The 15,235-nt window shown below is 42.2% G+C and overlaps 1 protein-coding gene across 1 annotated transcript in view; it reads right to left on the bottom strand.

Moving 5' to 3' along the window:
• Positions 1–8,932: 8,932 nt before the first annotated feature.
• ULK4 (unc-51 like kinase 4) overlaps positions 8,933–15,235 on the bottom strand; it is a 653,509-nt gene continuing 647,206 nt past the window's right edge. Inside the window, exon 36 of the mRNA XM_069959686.1 lies at positions 8,933–9,573. Coding sequence (XP_069815787.1) covers positions 9,510–9,573 — 64 coding nt within the window. The 3' untranslated portion in view covers positions 8,933–9,509. The remainder of the gene's footprint in view (positions 9,574–15,235) is intronic.

Below are 15,235 nucleotides of genomic sequence, written 5' to 3'. Positions count from 1 at the left end.
GCGCGAGACAGGAAACTCCCGTCATGCAGAGCGGCAGCAAGGCCGGTGGGGGCCCGCCATCTTGATGACGTCACTTGCGTTCCAGCGGTGGAACGCAAGTGACGTCATCAAGATGGCGCCCCCCCCGGCCTAGCTACACCAAACAAGCGGATTAGGTAAAGTATAAGACTGTAAAGGCAGTCTGTATCTTCATGAAGTCTATTTATGAAGATACAGACTGCCTTTGCAGTCTGTATCTTATGCCTTACCTACTACTCTGTGCCAGTGCAGCAGGGCCGGCGCCGCCATCTTGATTACGTCTTTGCGTTCCACCGCTGGAACGCAAGTTACGTCATCAAGATGGCGGCGCCGGCCTTGCTGCACAGAACAGAGGATTAGGTAAAGTAGAAGATACAGACTGTAAAGACAGTCTGTATCTTCATAAATAGACTTCATGAAGATACAGACTGCCTTTACAGTCTGTATCTTCTACTTTACCTAATCCTCTGTTTCTGTGCAAGCAAGGCCAGGCGCCGCCATCTTGATGACGCAACTTGCGTTCCAACGGTGGAACGCAAATGACGTCATCAAGATGGCGGCGCCCGGCCTTGCTTACACAGATACGAAAGAGTAGGTAAGGCATAAGATACAGACTGCAAAGGCAGTCTGTATCTTCATAGATAGACTTAGGGAAAGATATACTTTAATATTAGGGACAGTGAAATTTAGATGATAGGTTCTCTTTAAGGGTACAAACCCACACACACCATATACGCAGCAGATTTGATGCTGTGTTCAGTTATTTAGATCTAATTTGTTGCGTATTTGCTGCGTATCGCAGCAGTAAATACGCTGCGTATACAGTGTGTGTGTGTGTGTGTGTTTATACCACTTAATGGCCACTTTTCCCTCTCTTTTGTCTCCAGTTCAGGTGCGATTTGCAAATAAGCTCCATTTACTTCAATGGAACTGAGTTTGAAACCCCACCCAAGCTGGAGACAAGAGAGGGGGAAAAGTGGCCATATTCTTGTAGCGCTAGATAACCCCTTTAATAATTCTGCCCCTGTATTAGCGCCTTCATGACAATGCTTTTTGGTTAAATTTCACTTTGTGGTTATAGCTCTGTGATTCTGACCTAATTATCTGATTGATGACACAATGATATACGGCAGTGCTGATGTGCATTTATGCCTGTCGGTAGCATAGCAGATCAGAGCTTGCCTTTAGTCTGATTGGCTTCTGTAGCTATGACACTGGCTACTATTGGGACTTTGATCCCTCCGCAGAGGACTGATGGTAAACCGAAGGAGATTTCTATGGCATAAGGTATAATATTTGCCATAGCCCTCCCTGCCAAGTCCTAAGGCTATGTTCACACAATGTATTTTTTTTATGAAAAGAATGGTCATTGTGGTCATAGAGAAATGTGTTGTATTGAAGTTACAGTGTATTGAATAACAGCCGTTGTGTGCTACGGCGTGGAAATAATTGACATGTCAATTAATTTTGTCTGATCATTGATTTCAATGCAACTTTCAGTGCAACAATGGCCGTTGTACGTACCTTGTGTGAACATAGCCTAAAGGTGCTTGACAGCTCAAGGTACACTTGATGTATTAACAGGCACCTGTGTTTTCTTAAAGCATAGCTGTCATTTTAAGTGACTTTAGGATACGTTGTCCTGTGTGTACAGAAGGAGTAACAATATATGGACATTTTTGCATTTATCTTGGACATGGAGCATATTTCTGCTCTACAAGTTGTCTTTTAGCTCTCTGCTAGGGATGAGCCAATTTTCAGGAAGAGTAAAGCGCTTCATTAGAATTGGCCGGCAGTTTGTCAGACTGCAAACTTTGAAGTCTGTGCTTGTCTGTGTATTCTCTCCCCAGCTGCAGGGAAAAGCTGGATCCAGTCCTGGCAAACTGGGAGGAATTTCCCAGGACTGGATCCAGCTTTTCCCGACAACCGGAGTGGCATGGAGCTGCACAGACTTCAAAGCAAGCTGCTTGACAATCCTAATGAAGTGCTTTGCTCTTCCTGCAAATTGGCTCATCTCTTCTCTCTGCATCATGTGTATGGTTCCAGGCAAACACTGACCACAGCTACTAGCCATGTGCTAACAATCATTGGAACTCTTGTCAAGTTTGCCATGAAAAATTGGGGATGTCCTTGTTATTCTGTGCACCTCATGTACCTTTGGTGAATTGCAACTGCAATTCACCTCTGGTAACGGTAGGATGTTTTTGTGACTATATCACTCACATACTGCTGTCATACACACACTTCAATCTTAGATATGGTAAATGCTGGGACGTAGCCTTGGCTTTGTCGTATTTTCATTAGAATAAAGATCAGTGTTGTCACTGTTCTCTTCCACTACGGTATCTGTTCCAACAGATTTTGAGCGACTTTGCAAAGCAGGGGTATCCACCAAGGGCCTTATTTCCGATATATATAGAATTCTAAAACAACGCCTGCCAGACACTGAAGTTAGGAACCCATATATGACCAAATGGGAAAATCTCTTTGGGAGACAGCTACCAATGAGCGTCTGGAAGATAATCTGGGATAGGGCCGCCAAACTTTTCTATGCGTGACCTACAAAGAGAACCAATAAAAATAATGTTCTTTTGGTACTATACCCCAGAGACCCTGCATGCGATGAACCCAACAATCTCTAATATTTGTTGGAGGCATCAACGGGACCTGGGAGCCCTTTAGCATATTTACTGGACGTGCCCGTCCATCACACCTTACTGGCATATGATTAAAGGCTTGCTTAAAGAGGTCTCGGGCTTGGATATCCCACTAGACCCAGTATTTTATCTAATGTAACCTCTCTTAAGATAGGACGTATTGTCTTGAAACTGCTGCTCCATGTCCTCACGGCTGCTAGATGCTTAATTGCTAAGTATTGGAAGCACATTACCCCTCCAACGAAGGAGGACCTCTGCGCCCGAATTTTAGATGTGAGGAACATGGAGCAGCTGACGGCTATGCTCTATAACTAAATGGAACACTTTAAGATGGTCTGGCACCTGTGGGACATGTACTGGGAAGAGAAAAATGTCAATCATCACCCACCACCTCTGAGTCATCAACCCTAAAATCCAAAACACTGTCCCTTTCCTCATCCCCCTCCCCCCTGTGTCCCCCGTTTGTCATGTCTGGTCTCGGTGCATTCCCCCCCCTTTTTGTTTACTATTGTTAACATAGTTTTAGTAAATTCAAATAAAACACTATCTGACGATGTAAACAATAGGCTTTTACACCCTATTGCCCAAACTTGGTATTACTGTGATATATCTCCACTTGCGGCTGTGTTCCGCTACTGTAACTTGTTTACCTTGCCTTTTTGAGTTATGTACCTTTATATGGAAAAAAATCTAATAAAAACACAATTATTAAAAAGAAAAAAGATCAGATCGGAGCATGGTAGTATCCGGAGTAGTAAGAAAGAAAAACCACAAGTCCTTCTATGATACTGTTACAGTATAATGGGCTTGCAATTTTGAAACCATATTTAGGAAAGAATATATCACAAAATGGATTATGAATATACTTAAAAGGTCCCTTAATTCTATGAGAGTGAGAAACTATCATTACTTAACCACATCTCCTTTTCATACATTCCACACCAAGTATGAGAGCCAATGTGCTCTTCTCATGGTAGAAAACATCCCATTACTATCACAGGGGGAAGGGGGGGGGGGAACACTTTTATTTTGATTGTTGACCAATGACCAGTCTAAACCAGTGCTTCTTAATTCCAGTCCTCATGGCCCACCAACAGAGTCCCCTTAGTATTTTACAGGTGATCTATACTCCGGTGCATTGCCGGTGTTCTCTGTATGGGATATGCTCAAAACATGACCATGGGCCATGGGACGAACTGAGAAGCACTGTTCTAAAACAAGCTTCAAGTAAGGAGGAAATTTATCAAGGGCTTTCTGCCTATTTTTAGGTCAATAATTGGATTTTTTATCCATTTTTATTCTAAGTTCTATTTTTGAACCAGTATTTGACAGGCGAATATTTTTTTGATGCAACTTTTTTTTTTTAAATGCCCATTTTGAGTATTCAACATAATCTGGGATTAGGACACAATTTATCATTTGCAACTTTTTAAAAAGTCACAAAAACTGGTGCAGGCCTACCTCTGGTCAGTACCAGGTGAATTTGTCTACAACCTTTTTACTTTAACCCTTAGACGACCAAGGACGTACCGCTACATCCTTTGCTATGAAGTGGAGCAAACTAGAGATCATGGCAGAAAAAAATGACACCCCATACAGCCCTGTAGGTGAAAAAATAAAACCGTTATAAGCGTCAGAATAGGGCCATTTTATTAATAATTAATTGCCAAAAAAAAGGATTTCATAAAAAATATATAATACGGTTCAGTGAAGAAAAAGAGCGCTGCACCTCACACCTATGGCTGATACTAGTGCCCCTAGGCTAAATAAAAAACATCAGAATTTTGTTTATGAATTGATCAAGCCATACTGCCCCATGTACCATCGTGCAGGTATCTGATACACATGAGTCCCTACACTAAGTCCACAGTGCCGGTCAGTGGCTACCAACCCCGCAGGCGTGCACAGTCAGGGAACGGGGGCCATGGGACGGCCCTGCGACCCACATGCCACAGGACCAGACCCAAAAACACCACACCAGAACCCGGCCAGCACCGCCAGAGGAGAAGGCCGCCCCCAAAAAGCACAAGTCTGGATGAGGTATTGCGCTCACCATAGCTGCTGCAGACAGAATGGGAAAAGACAGGAGGGATAAAACCATGTGCACTCAGGTGTCTCCTGCTAATTGCGGTCATGTGGGTCTCACCAGGAGGAGTGCAAAACACGGAGAAAAGAGAGAAACAAAATGCGGTTCAGGGAAGAAAAAGAGCGCTGCACCTCACACCTATGGCTGATACTAGTGCCCCTAGGCTAAATAAAAAAAAACATCAGAATTTTGTGTATGAATTGATCAAGCCATACTGCCCCATGTACCTCGTGCCGGTATCTGATACACATGGGTCCCTACACTAAGTCCACACCGTGCCAGTCAGTGGCCACCAACCCCGCAGGCGTGCATAGTCAAAATATATAACAGAGAATCTGTGTAAACCTGCATATGGTTGTGTTCAGGCTGACCTATAGAATAATGGTATCCTATCACTTTTACCATATAGTACATTACGTAGACACAGGAACCCCCCAAAAGTTACCATATTGCATTCTTTTTTACGATTTCACCAATTTATATCTTCATAAATAATAATTTTGGAGTTCCATCATACATGTTATAGTAGAATGAAAGGCGCCATTACAAAGTACAACTACTCCTGTAAAAATATCCCCTTACATGGCCCTGTAGATAGAAAACTGACAGTGCTCTTAGAAGGGGAGGAGGAAAGACGACTTAAAAAAAAAAATAAAAAAAAAAAATTATATATATATATATATGGCACCACCCATCACTGGGTGTTGGGTGGACGCCACCTGGAGGATACACACTATATTTCACTGCAAAAGGTATCTGACTGGCTGGATCTCTAGATGTGGTGGGGCAATAATATTAGATGAAGGGTGGATAAGAGATTTACTAACTGGCTGTAGGTTAACTCTATGAATTGAATGCACTAGCACTTTACTTATAATATATTTATTATAGTGTCCTACTGCATGATATTTTTAGAATATATCCCCCTGTTATGTGATGTAGGTTGTTGGTCAGGGATTCCAGCACATGTGATTTGGTCACAATCGAAACACCTCCAGGATAGTCGCCGTTCTTTTTAATGTTTGGTTTGTCTCTCTTTTTTATATGAATTGTTTGTCTCTCTTTTTTATATGAATTGTTTTAATATATATTCAATAAAGATATAAAAGTTTTTTGCTATGAAAAATCTGCATCTGTTCTTTTTTTTTTTGGTTGTAGTTTATAGTAAGTGTAGTAGCAGTACAACGACTGTTTGCAATAGACCTAAATTGATTAACATGTATATTTTACAGGAACACAGGCATTGCAGATAGGCAAAACCGTGTATTTAATAAAATTTTACCCTGTTGAATCGCCACCCATAATCTAAGCTGATTTATAATAGGTTTTGGTTACATGTTTGTCTGCAGCACATCCTGAATCGCACCATGAAGCTGCAGAAAATCCTCGCCTCCTGGTCCACGTGGTCTCAGCTCCCCTGTCCTCCCCCCTCCTGTCTGAAACCAAAGTCACATGATCTGTCTCTTCTGTATATAGGGGTAGTTCGACCCAACAATTATTGCAAAGGAAAGGAAATACCATGATGTGATCTCCATGCTTCTCAAATTTTTTTATACTTAGAAAGGGGAGTTATTAAATAAAACAAAAACGAGACAACATGTCATCTAACCTAACAAAGAAATTCAGAATGCAAGAGGATGGGGATCTAGCCAATGGCTTGCAAAAATTTTCATTGCTGTCATGTCTCGTGGGAATACCTCCAAGTCTAGTTTTCTCAGGAGTGATCGATCGCATTTCCTGTGCGAGTTTAAAACTTCATAGAAATTGTGTGTACACCGTTGCAATGTCACATTGTCCCGAACCTAGACCATTTTTGTTAGTGGGGCTTGGTTATCATAGTATGACTTGGCTAGAAACATTTTCCACCTATGTCTATAAACTTTAATAAATCCTAATGATAAAAATCAGTGATCTGATTTTTTTTTAATGCCATGTTTTCTGTGAAAAATTTAAACCACAACTACATCACAACATTGTTTTTCCTTTTCTTTAGGCTAGGGCTTCAACATTGTTCATGTTTCCAAACTGCATCCTGACACCGCCATTTTGTAACTGAGGATGGTGTGTAAATCTAAACTAACATAGTTATCAGGGCCGGCTCCAGGTTTTTGTGGGCCCTTGGTCGAGAGAGCCTCAGCGGGCCCCTTTGTATAGCACACCTCGGGACACACCTACCAAATAAAGTTTGACAAAATACCGAAAAAAACGTAATCCAGTAACTCACTGGTGACGTCTTCTTTGATCTGAGGCGATCACTCTCCGTTTCCTCTCCATCCGGCCCAGACCACCATGATGATTTCTTCAAGCTACAATTCTTCTCTTCAGGACCTGTCAGACAAACATCTTAGGCTCCGCACATTTCCAGCCACTTCCTTCCCTTTTTCCCACCCATAGGCTTTCATACAGTAGTAACTCCATTGTTTGGTGTCATGTGCAGTAAAGTGAGGCGGTATGTGGGTCCTGTGCTGTGCCCCCCATATAATAATAATAATGTCCCCATGTTGTGCCCTCCATATAGTAAAAATGCCCTATGTCCCCATAGTAATGACCCCTGCCATGCCCCTATAGTAATATCCCCTGCCCCCATAGTAATGTCCCCTGCTCTGCCCCATAGTAATGTCCCCTGCCATGCCCCCCATAGTAATGTCCCCTGCTCTGTCCCCCTAGTAATGCCCCCCTGCCCTCATAGTAATGTCCCCTGCTCCCCATAGTAATGTCCCCTGCTCTGTCCCCATAGTAATGTCCCCTGCCATGCCCCCATAGTAATGCCCCCTGCCCTCATAGTAATGTCCCCTGCTCCCCATAGTAATGTCCCCTGCTCTGTCCCCATAGTAATGTTCCCTGCTCTGTCCCCATACTAATGTCCCCTGCTCCCCATAGTAATGTCCCCTGCTCTGTCCCCATAGTAATGTCCCCCGCTCCCCATAGTAATGTCCCCTGCTCTGTCCCGACCCCCTTTAACAAAAACCGAAAAATGCCATATCCCTTCCCCCCCCCCCCCCCCCGGGCCCCCTACTCTTTCTCAAAACCCCTTACTCCTCTTCCACCCCCCCCCCCTCAAGAATACTCACCAGTCTCAGCCAAAGTTCTGTCCTGCTTGCAAGCTGGAGGCAACTGCGCGCCGATGCGGCCGGACTAAGCCAGTGACGTCACGCCGGAGCGTAGCCTGTGTTGAATCTCTTCTGCCGAATGTTACGGCGAGCTTGAGCTGTCGCTAGCTGTTGCTAGGGACGCCGGGCTTGATCGCAGCGAGGAAGAGGTGATCAGTTCATGCGGCCGCGGGCCGGATGGACGATTCTCGGGGGGGGGGGGGGTGCTGACGGCAGCCTGGCACAGTGGCACGGGCCGGGTGCCAGAAAAACGCTGGGCCTACATTGTGAGATGACGGGCGAGTGCCAAGGGGGCCCCCAGAGGAGCTGTGGGCCCCGGCACTTGCCCTAGTATGGCGGGTTCTGACGCCGGCCCTGATAGTTATACAAGTAGGGCTTGTCAACTTAAGTATTTTCCAAATACATTCATTTAGCAAACTTGCCTCCTGATATGCCTTTCTTTTCCTCCCATTGTTAACAGCTTGTTGCCTGGGTTACTCACCACCACTCTGCTCTAAAAGCAGTGGTCAGGCTGGTGTGTATATTTAGCTATAATGTAGCTGTATAGAGATATAGGGGGAGATTAATCAAACATGGTGTAAAGTGAAACTGTCTCAATTGCCCCTAGCAACCACATTACACCTTTCATTCCTCAGACTCTTTGGAAAATGAAAGGTGGAATCTGATTGGTTGCTAGGGGCAACTGAGACAGTTTCACTTTACACCATGTTTGATAAATCTCTCCCATAGGGTTTAATAAATATAGTAAAGTCCACAGCACTCCAGAAGTATGCCAAAATCGTGAGGTGATTTATTCAAAACATGTGAAAATAGCATGGTCTCTGACCTGAACCTGCTGGCACCCGCTACCATCTTCAGGCAAAGTGCTGCTGGAACTTTTTCATTTGGATCCAATAGGGTTTAGATAGGAATACCCCTTTATGTAACAAAGATCCCGAAAACTGACAGCCTATCATACAAATAAAAGTCATGAATGTATGTGGTATATATATAAGCATGAACAACAAAGTCATTTCAATTGCAGAAAAGCATTATGAGGAAAAAATGCAAAATGAGGCTACTAAATCTCATATTCTGTTTATTGAAATCTATAAAAACATGAAAAAGGCAATTCGTAAGAAAATAGACAAAACAACTTTTACAGACATCTGTGTGTATGCAGCTACAGATACCCGATTTTTTTTTGCTGGTCAGGAGAGGTAAGACGACTAGAGATGATCGAACATTGAAAAATCTTAGGTTCTATAGAACTCGAACCTTGCGCATTTGATTCCCGATGCCTTCCCGGTCCATGGGGAAGGAGGAGACAGCCAGGGTACCACCTGGAATTCCGGAATTTGGCCTATTACCTAGGCTGAATACTGGAATTCCAGGCGGTACCCGGGTTCGAGTTCTATAGAACCTAAGATTTTCCGATGTTCGATCTTCTCTTAAGACGACCACAAACCCTACTAACATGTACATATACAAGATACGTATTTACATTCAACAGTTCAGTAACATTAAGGTAATAGTTTTCTAATGAGAAAATAATCATTTACATCTGTAAGAATGTGGAAAACTTCTTGTACAATATGAATTCTTTGTATATTTCCAGACCTTCCAGATAATGTAAAGCTAATATTCCCTTTGTGTCTATCAACGTCCAGCTGTGCTGAGGATCTCTGATGCCAGGGAAGTAACAGCAACATCCTTATTCAAGCTGAAATAAAAATAGCAGTGTTTTATAAGATGAGAATAAGAGCAACAAGAGAAAATATCCCCATCCCCAAGCCCCCCCCCCCCCCCCCCCCCCCCACACACACACACACACACCAGCATTTCCAAAAGAGAAGTTTATATCAGTTTATGGAAACAATAGGTATATGTAAATGGCAATGTGTTTGGTTTTTACATGCCATTCATTTGAAATTAGATAGATACAGTAGAGCTCAAATACTTTTGTGGACTCTCTATAAGGGCTCAGTAAATTAGGTTACATGGGGCAGTGATTCCCCTTTTTTTGAATAAGCTCTAGGGTTAAAAACTTCTTCATGATCTCAAATGCCATTCTTATACATAGTTTGACATATGGGCTATAGAACATAGATTGTAGTCCCTCAAATTAAAGGGAATCTGTAAGCTCTAATTCATGTTCCAAACTGCTCATACTGTTTGGACAAGGAGACACGTAGTACCTTTCCTATACCCAGCTGTGCTTCCAAGATGTAGAGAAATGCTTTTATTCTCTGATACAAGGAGTCAAAGAGGCTTTCCCAAGCTTCTGAATAACTGTAAGCAGGAATGTTTCCACTCCCCTCCCAAACACTTTATTGACACCTCGAAGAGCTCTAAGCAGGGTCAGGTAAGGGAGGGAGGAGTAAGAAGGTGTTACAGCTGCACTTTAGGAGCTCAGAAAAGGCTATTTGACTCTCCTTACTATATAATGAAATGATTTTCTACATCCTGGAATCACAGACTGATATATAAAAAGTACCAGCTGTCTCCCTGACCTAACAGTGTCAGCAGTTTGGAACATGATTTGCAGCTGATAGATATCCTTTAAGTAGTGTGGAAACCATATTGTAAATATTTTAACTTGAGACTCAAATTAGTGGTAAGTTCTGACGCCTCCAGAATAATAAAAAGATTATTCTTTTCCTCAATAACCTATAAATAAATGTTGCAGGAAGGGTCCCGCATCCTGATGTACACTGAAATATGCCTCACCCGTTAGAGGATGGCTGTGATTGACACAAAGCAGCCAAAGGGAGAGGCCTTGCTGTGTCCTTTCCCTGCCAGCCCCAAAAATGTGATCCCTGGCACCGACTGGATAATCAGGACAGTCCAGGCCCTCATAAAGTTTAGGATGTTTAGTTTGCAGAATAAGAAAAAGATATACACACAGCTCAGCTTTCAGCTCTGGTATAATGAAAGCTGAGCTGTGATCAGTTCCTGTGGGCAGTTTACACCAGTCTGTATTTTACACAGTTTGATAAATCTGGGCCATATGCCTCTAAATTCCAAAGCTCTCAATCCATTCAAACATCTATGGGTTGTAACGGGAAAACAAGTCAATTACATGGAGGCATGACCTTGTCACTTACAGGACAAAGGATCTGCTGCTAACATCATACTGCCAGATACCACAGAACCCCTTTAGAAGTCTTAAGACCTATAGGCAGCACAACAGGAATGTACACAATGTTTGATGTTGTACTATAATCTAGTACTTAACGTTTCCATATACACTAAACAAAAGAAAAGCAGTTACCCACCAATGTTTTTAGTATTATCTGCCCCATCCAAAAACAAACAAAAATAAACGCTTCTACCATAATCATGTCACCACAATCAATGTGAACCATCTCCTAGAACTGACAAGTGGAACAGGGAGGCGTCTCCTCTCAATTATTGTAGGAGGCACTCCATGGTGTAATTAGAACAGAGGAGCAGGTGAGCATACTTGTTTGTGAAGGTTTGTAACACTATTTATATGTTGTGTGCACACTAAGTTTTGTTATGCAGTGATTAAAAACGTGTATACGTCGAAACGCGTCACAATTTTCCATCTGTATGGATATTTTAACCCAATATGAATAAAAAGTGGTTTTAAAGGGACGACAGCATTGCCTACAGCTTTTCTTGGACTATGTGTATTATCTACAACAGGGGTGTAAAACTCAAATACACAGTGGGCCAAAATGAAAAAATTTGACAAAGTTGCGGGCCAACCTTGATATTTAATGAAGAGTGCAAGCAGCGTTTCTGCCACTGTTAGAGCAGCGTGCAGCGTTCATGGCACTGCCTATCCTAAAGTAATGGTCCCCACATGGTATTTAACCATTATATCCCTCAAGCAGTAGGTAATCCTATAATTGTGCCCCATGTAATAGCCCCCCTCCCCCAATAGTGCTCCACATACTAGCCAGGTCTATTAGTAGAGCCCCACATAGTAGTCAGCCCTCCCGATAGTGACCCATATAGTAGCCAGCCCCCAATAGTGTCTTATATAGTAGACAGTCCTCCCAATAGTGTCTTATATAGTAGACAGCCCTCCTAATAGTGCCCAATATAGTAGACAGCCCTTCCAATAGTGTCTTATATAGTAGACAGTCCTCCCAATAGTGTCTTATATAGTAGACAGCCCTCCTAATAGTGCCCAATATAGTAGACAGCCCTTCCAATAGTGTCTTATATAGTAGCCAGCCCTCCCAATAGTGTCTTATATAGTTTGGGAGCTATATATTTATTAGTCTCCTATGAGCCAGCTTAGCTTGTATAACCTGTTGCCTTTGGCTATGTCCACCTTATGGAGTCCACTAAGGTGGTCACACATGCTCAATTGAACTGCAGTTGCCTGGTCTTTCTAGGGAGTATTTGCAGTGCATTTCCACTGTACAAGCAAGAATGTCACATGGCACACAGCACTGCCACAGTTCAGAAAGGAAACCAGAATCTAATCAGATCAGTGGGGAAGCACAGTATAGCTATGAAAGTTATTTTAACTTTAAAAAAAGAAAAAAAAAACATACATACTCCTTTTACATTATGTATGTTGTACACATCTGATTTTACCAACTTTGTGCTTAGTGAGAAAACCTTTTAATTTCAAGCTCTTATACAGACTGTGAACCTTGCACACAAAGAATGATGAAAGATCTGGATGTTTTCATCTGCTCACCAGCATTATGTTGGTACAGCTGTTTCAATTACTATAAAAGAAAAAGTAAGGAAGCCGGGCAGAATGTTAAATTCCTGTGTGTAGTCAGGGTCAGGATGTGTGCTGGCATTCTGAAGCTTCCTGCCAAAGTAACGGTCACACCCTGCAGCAAACCTGCTAATGTTCCCAAAGTTATATGCATAGACTATGAATGTTATAAATAATAAATCCAGTCTATGGTGAGTTGAGAGCACATAATATATGTTTTAATATACTTTGCTTATTTTCAAAAATGGCCACAGTCTAGCATATTAAAACCCAGTGTAATAGCCATCATTTATTTATTGTTTTCATATTCTCAGCACTGCAGCCTGGGTTTCTGCCGATCACAAAGTAGATTTTTTTTCTTACTGGCATTTGTAAGATTTACTGATTCCCATACCCTCAAGTCTTCATTAATCAATAGCGCTGCACAAGCCAAAAAATTGTAAGCTCCAATGCCAATTGCTGCTGATGCTCCCATTATGTAAATATATACTCCCAACACCCTATACGTATGATGCTCCCCATAATCGTTATACACGGTGAGGTATCTTGCAAATACTATTTTTTTAAATGCAATGTTTACATACACATCTACACAAGCAATTCAGTAACTGTGCACATCTCTATATTATAGTTTTTACATTATTTTATTTTTCTCCCCAACATTGGCCCAGATTTATAATTTTTTCTGACACAAAAATCAGACACAATTTTATCTCAAGACAGATAGCAAGTATTAACATCCCATTCATCATTATTACAAATGTAAAAAAAAAATATAACAAGCTCCATCAGGTGATGTACGGACAACAGGTTAAAGGGGTACTCCAGAGCTGATTAAAAAAAAAAAAATTAATCAAACATAGTTTTAACATTTACCATCCCTCCTGAGTCTGTCTCTGTTTGAATTTCCCGCTGTTTGCAGGTCCCTGAAGCTCCAGTTGGTGGCTTCATTTTTCTTTACTTCCTGGTTTGGGCTTTCCCATGAGGCACTTTGTCTCCTGTGATGTCTAACTGACTCTGTAGAACTGTTAGATGGCTTACATCTTGTTCAGCCAATCAGAGCTGAGTAACCTGTGTAATCTGACAAAGGGAAGCTGGCCTAACAGGGCAAAGACCCGCCTCCCTCTTGATGATGTCATTGTCACAAAATGGCTGCCACAGAACAGCCTGGGGTCAGCAGTCATTAGGTAAGAATGAGTTTACTACACTTCCTGGTAAGAGGTTGAGGGGGGAAAAGATAAGGAAGGGGGGCAGGTAGGTGATTGAAGCATATTACAAAGTTATATAACTTTCTAATGTGTTTCAATTACTGGGGAAAAGCTTTTCACTGGAGTACTCCTTTGAGCTTATGTGACATCAAATGGAATTCTGGTGCCCCTGTATTACAGACATGTACAGCTCGTGTGTTCTGTGCACTATAATCTCTGTCTCTGTCACGTGCATGTAACCAGACAGACTTGTCAGGTTCTAACTAATATTCAGCTTTAAAGTGGCAATCAATGTCCACCTTGTTAAGATTTCCTTTAGTATACTATATTTGCAGCAGTTACCTGATATCTATTATTCACTAATGGTTTACTGTCTGTATTGTATAATTAGAGATGAGCAAATTTACAGTTTTAACAAAGTGAAGCGCTTTATTAACTTCTCCTAGTTTCCCAGGACTGGATCCAGCTTTTCCAGGCACCCGAAGCAGAGCCAATCTGAGCAGGCAGAGGGAGGAATAGAGCAGCCTGAACCAATGCAGAGACAGGAGGTGCGTTTTAGGTAATGTCAGAACACTGTAGGCACTGTAAGCCGTATTCAGATAATAGTTCTGTCCTAATGGAGGTAAAATAGCAGCCAGAGCGCAAAAATTCACATAAGCATTCCTGTAGGTACTAACTGACTTAAAGCTACTGTCCATCTAGGAGATTAATAGTTATATCTCCTTAATGTACTGTGACTAAGGGTCCATTTACACAGAAAGATTATCTGACAGATTATCTGCCAAAGATTTGAAGCCAAAGCCAGGAATGGATTTGAAAAAAGGAGAAATCTTAGTCTTTCCTTTGTGACCTGTTCTCTGTTTATAGTCTGTTTCTGGCTTTGGCTTCAAATCTTTGGCAGATAATCTGTCAGATAATCTTTCTGTGTAAATGGTCCCTTATCTGTATTTTATGTCCTTTGCATCAAGGCACCAAGACGTAATGATCGTGCTGGCACAACGACTGACTGCCAGGTGTGTAACCACTTAAATTGCACAATGCATCATGTAGGAAGATTGACAGAAGGAGCTCTCTATGTCAGCTTGACATGATCGCAAATTGCTAATGGGTTTTAGTAGCAACCCAAAGGCCCACAAGTCTGCCATAGGTTAAAGGCTACAGAATCAGGCCTTGCCAGAGGAGAATTGAAAAAAAATTCATAGATCTCACATTAAATCAAATGTATCACTTCACTTACTGAAAACAAAGTTAGATTTTGGTGGGGCAGTCCATTTTTCTAACTGCTGCCTGGTTCCCACCATATGCGCCGGTTCCTCGATCTGCTATTCAGCCTACTCTATGCACTGGAGGCAGTCCCAGCACCCCCAGTTCACCGATGTCCCCTCCCCTTGGTGACACAGCCAGACTTGATTCTGATGGAGGCACATCACCCAGGGGAGGGAATATCAGTAAACTATGGGTGCTAT

Source organism: Dendropsophus ebraccatus, chromosome 2 (genome assembly GCF_027789765.1).
Source record: "Dendropsophus ebraccatus isolate aDenEbr1 chromosome 2, aDenEbr1.pat, whole genome shotgun sequence".
NCBI classification, from domain to species: Eukaryota; Metazoa; Chordata; class Amphibia; order Anura; family Hylidae; genus Dendropsophus; species Dendropsophus ebraccatus.
Note: the sequence above shows the minus strand (reverse complement) of the source record. Positions and strands in the feature narration are given on the sequence as shown.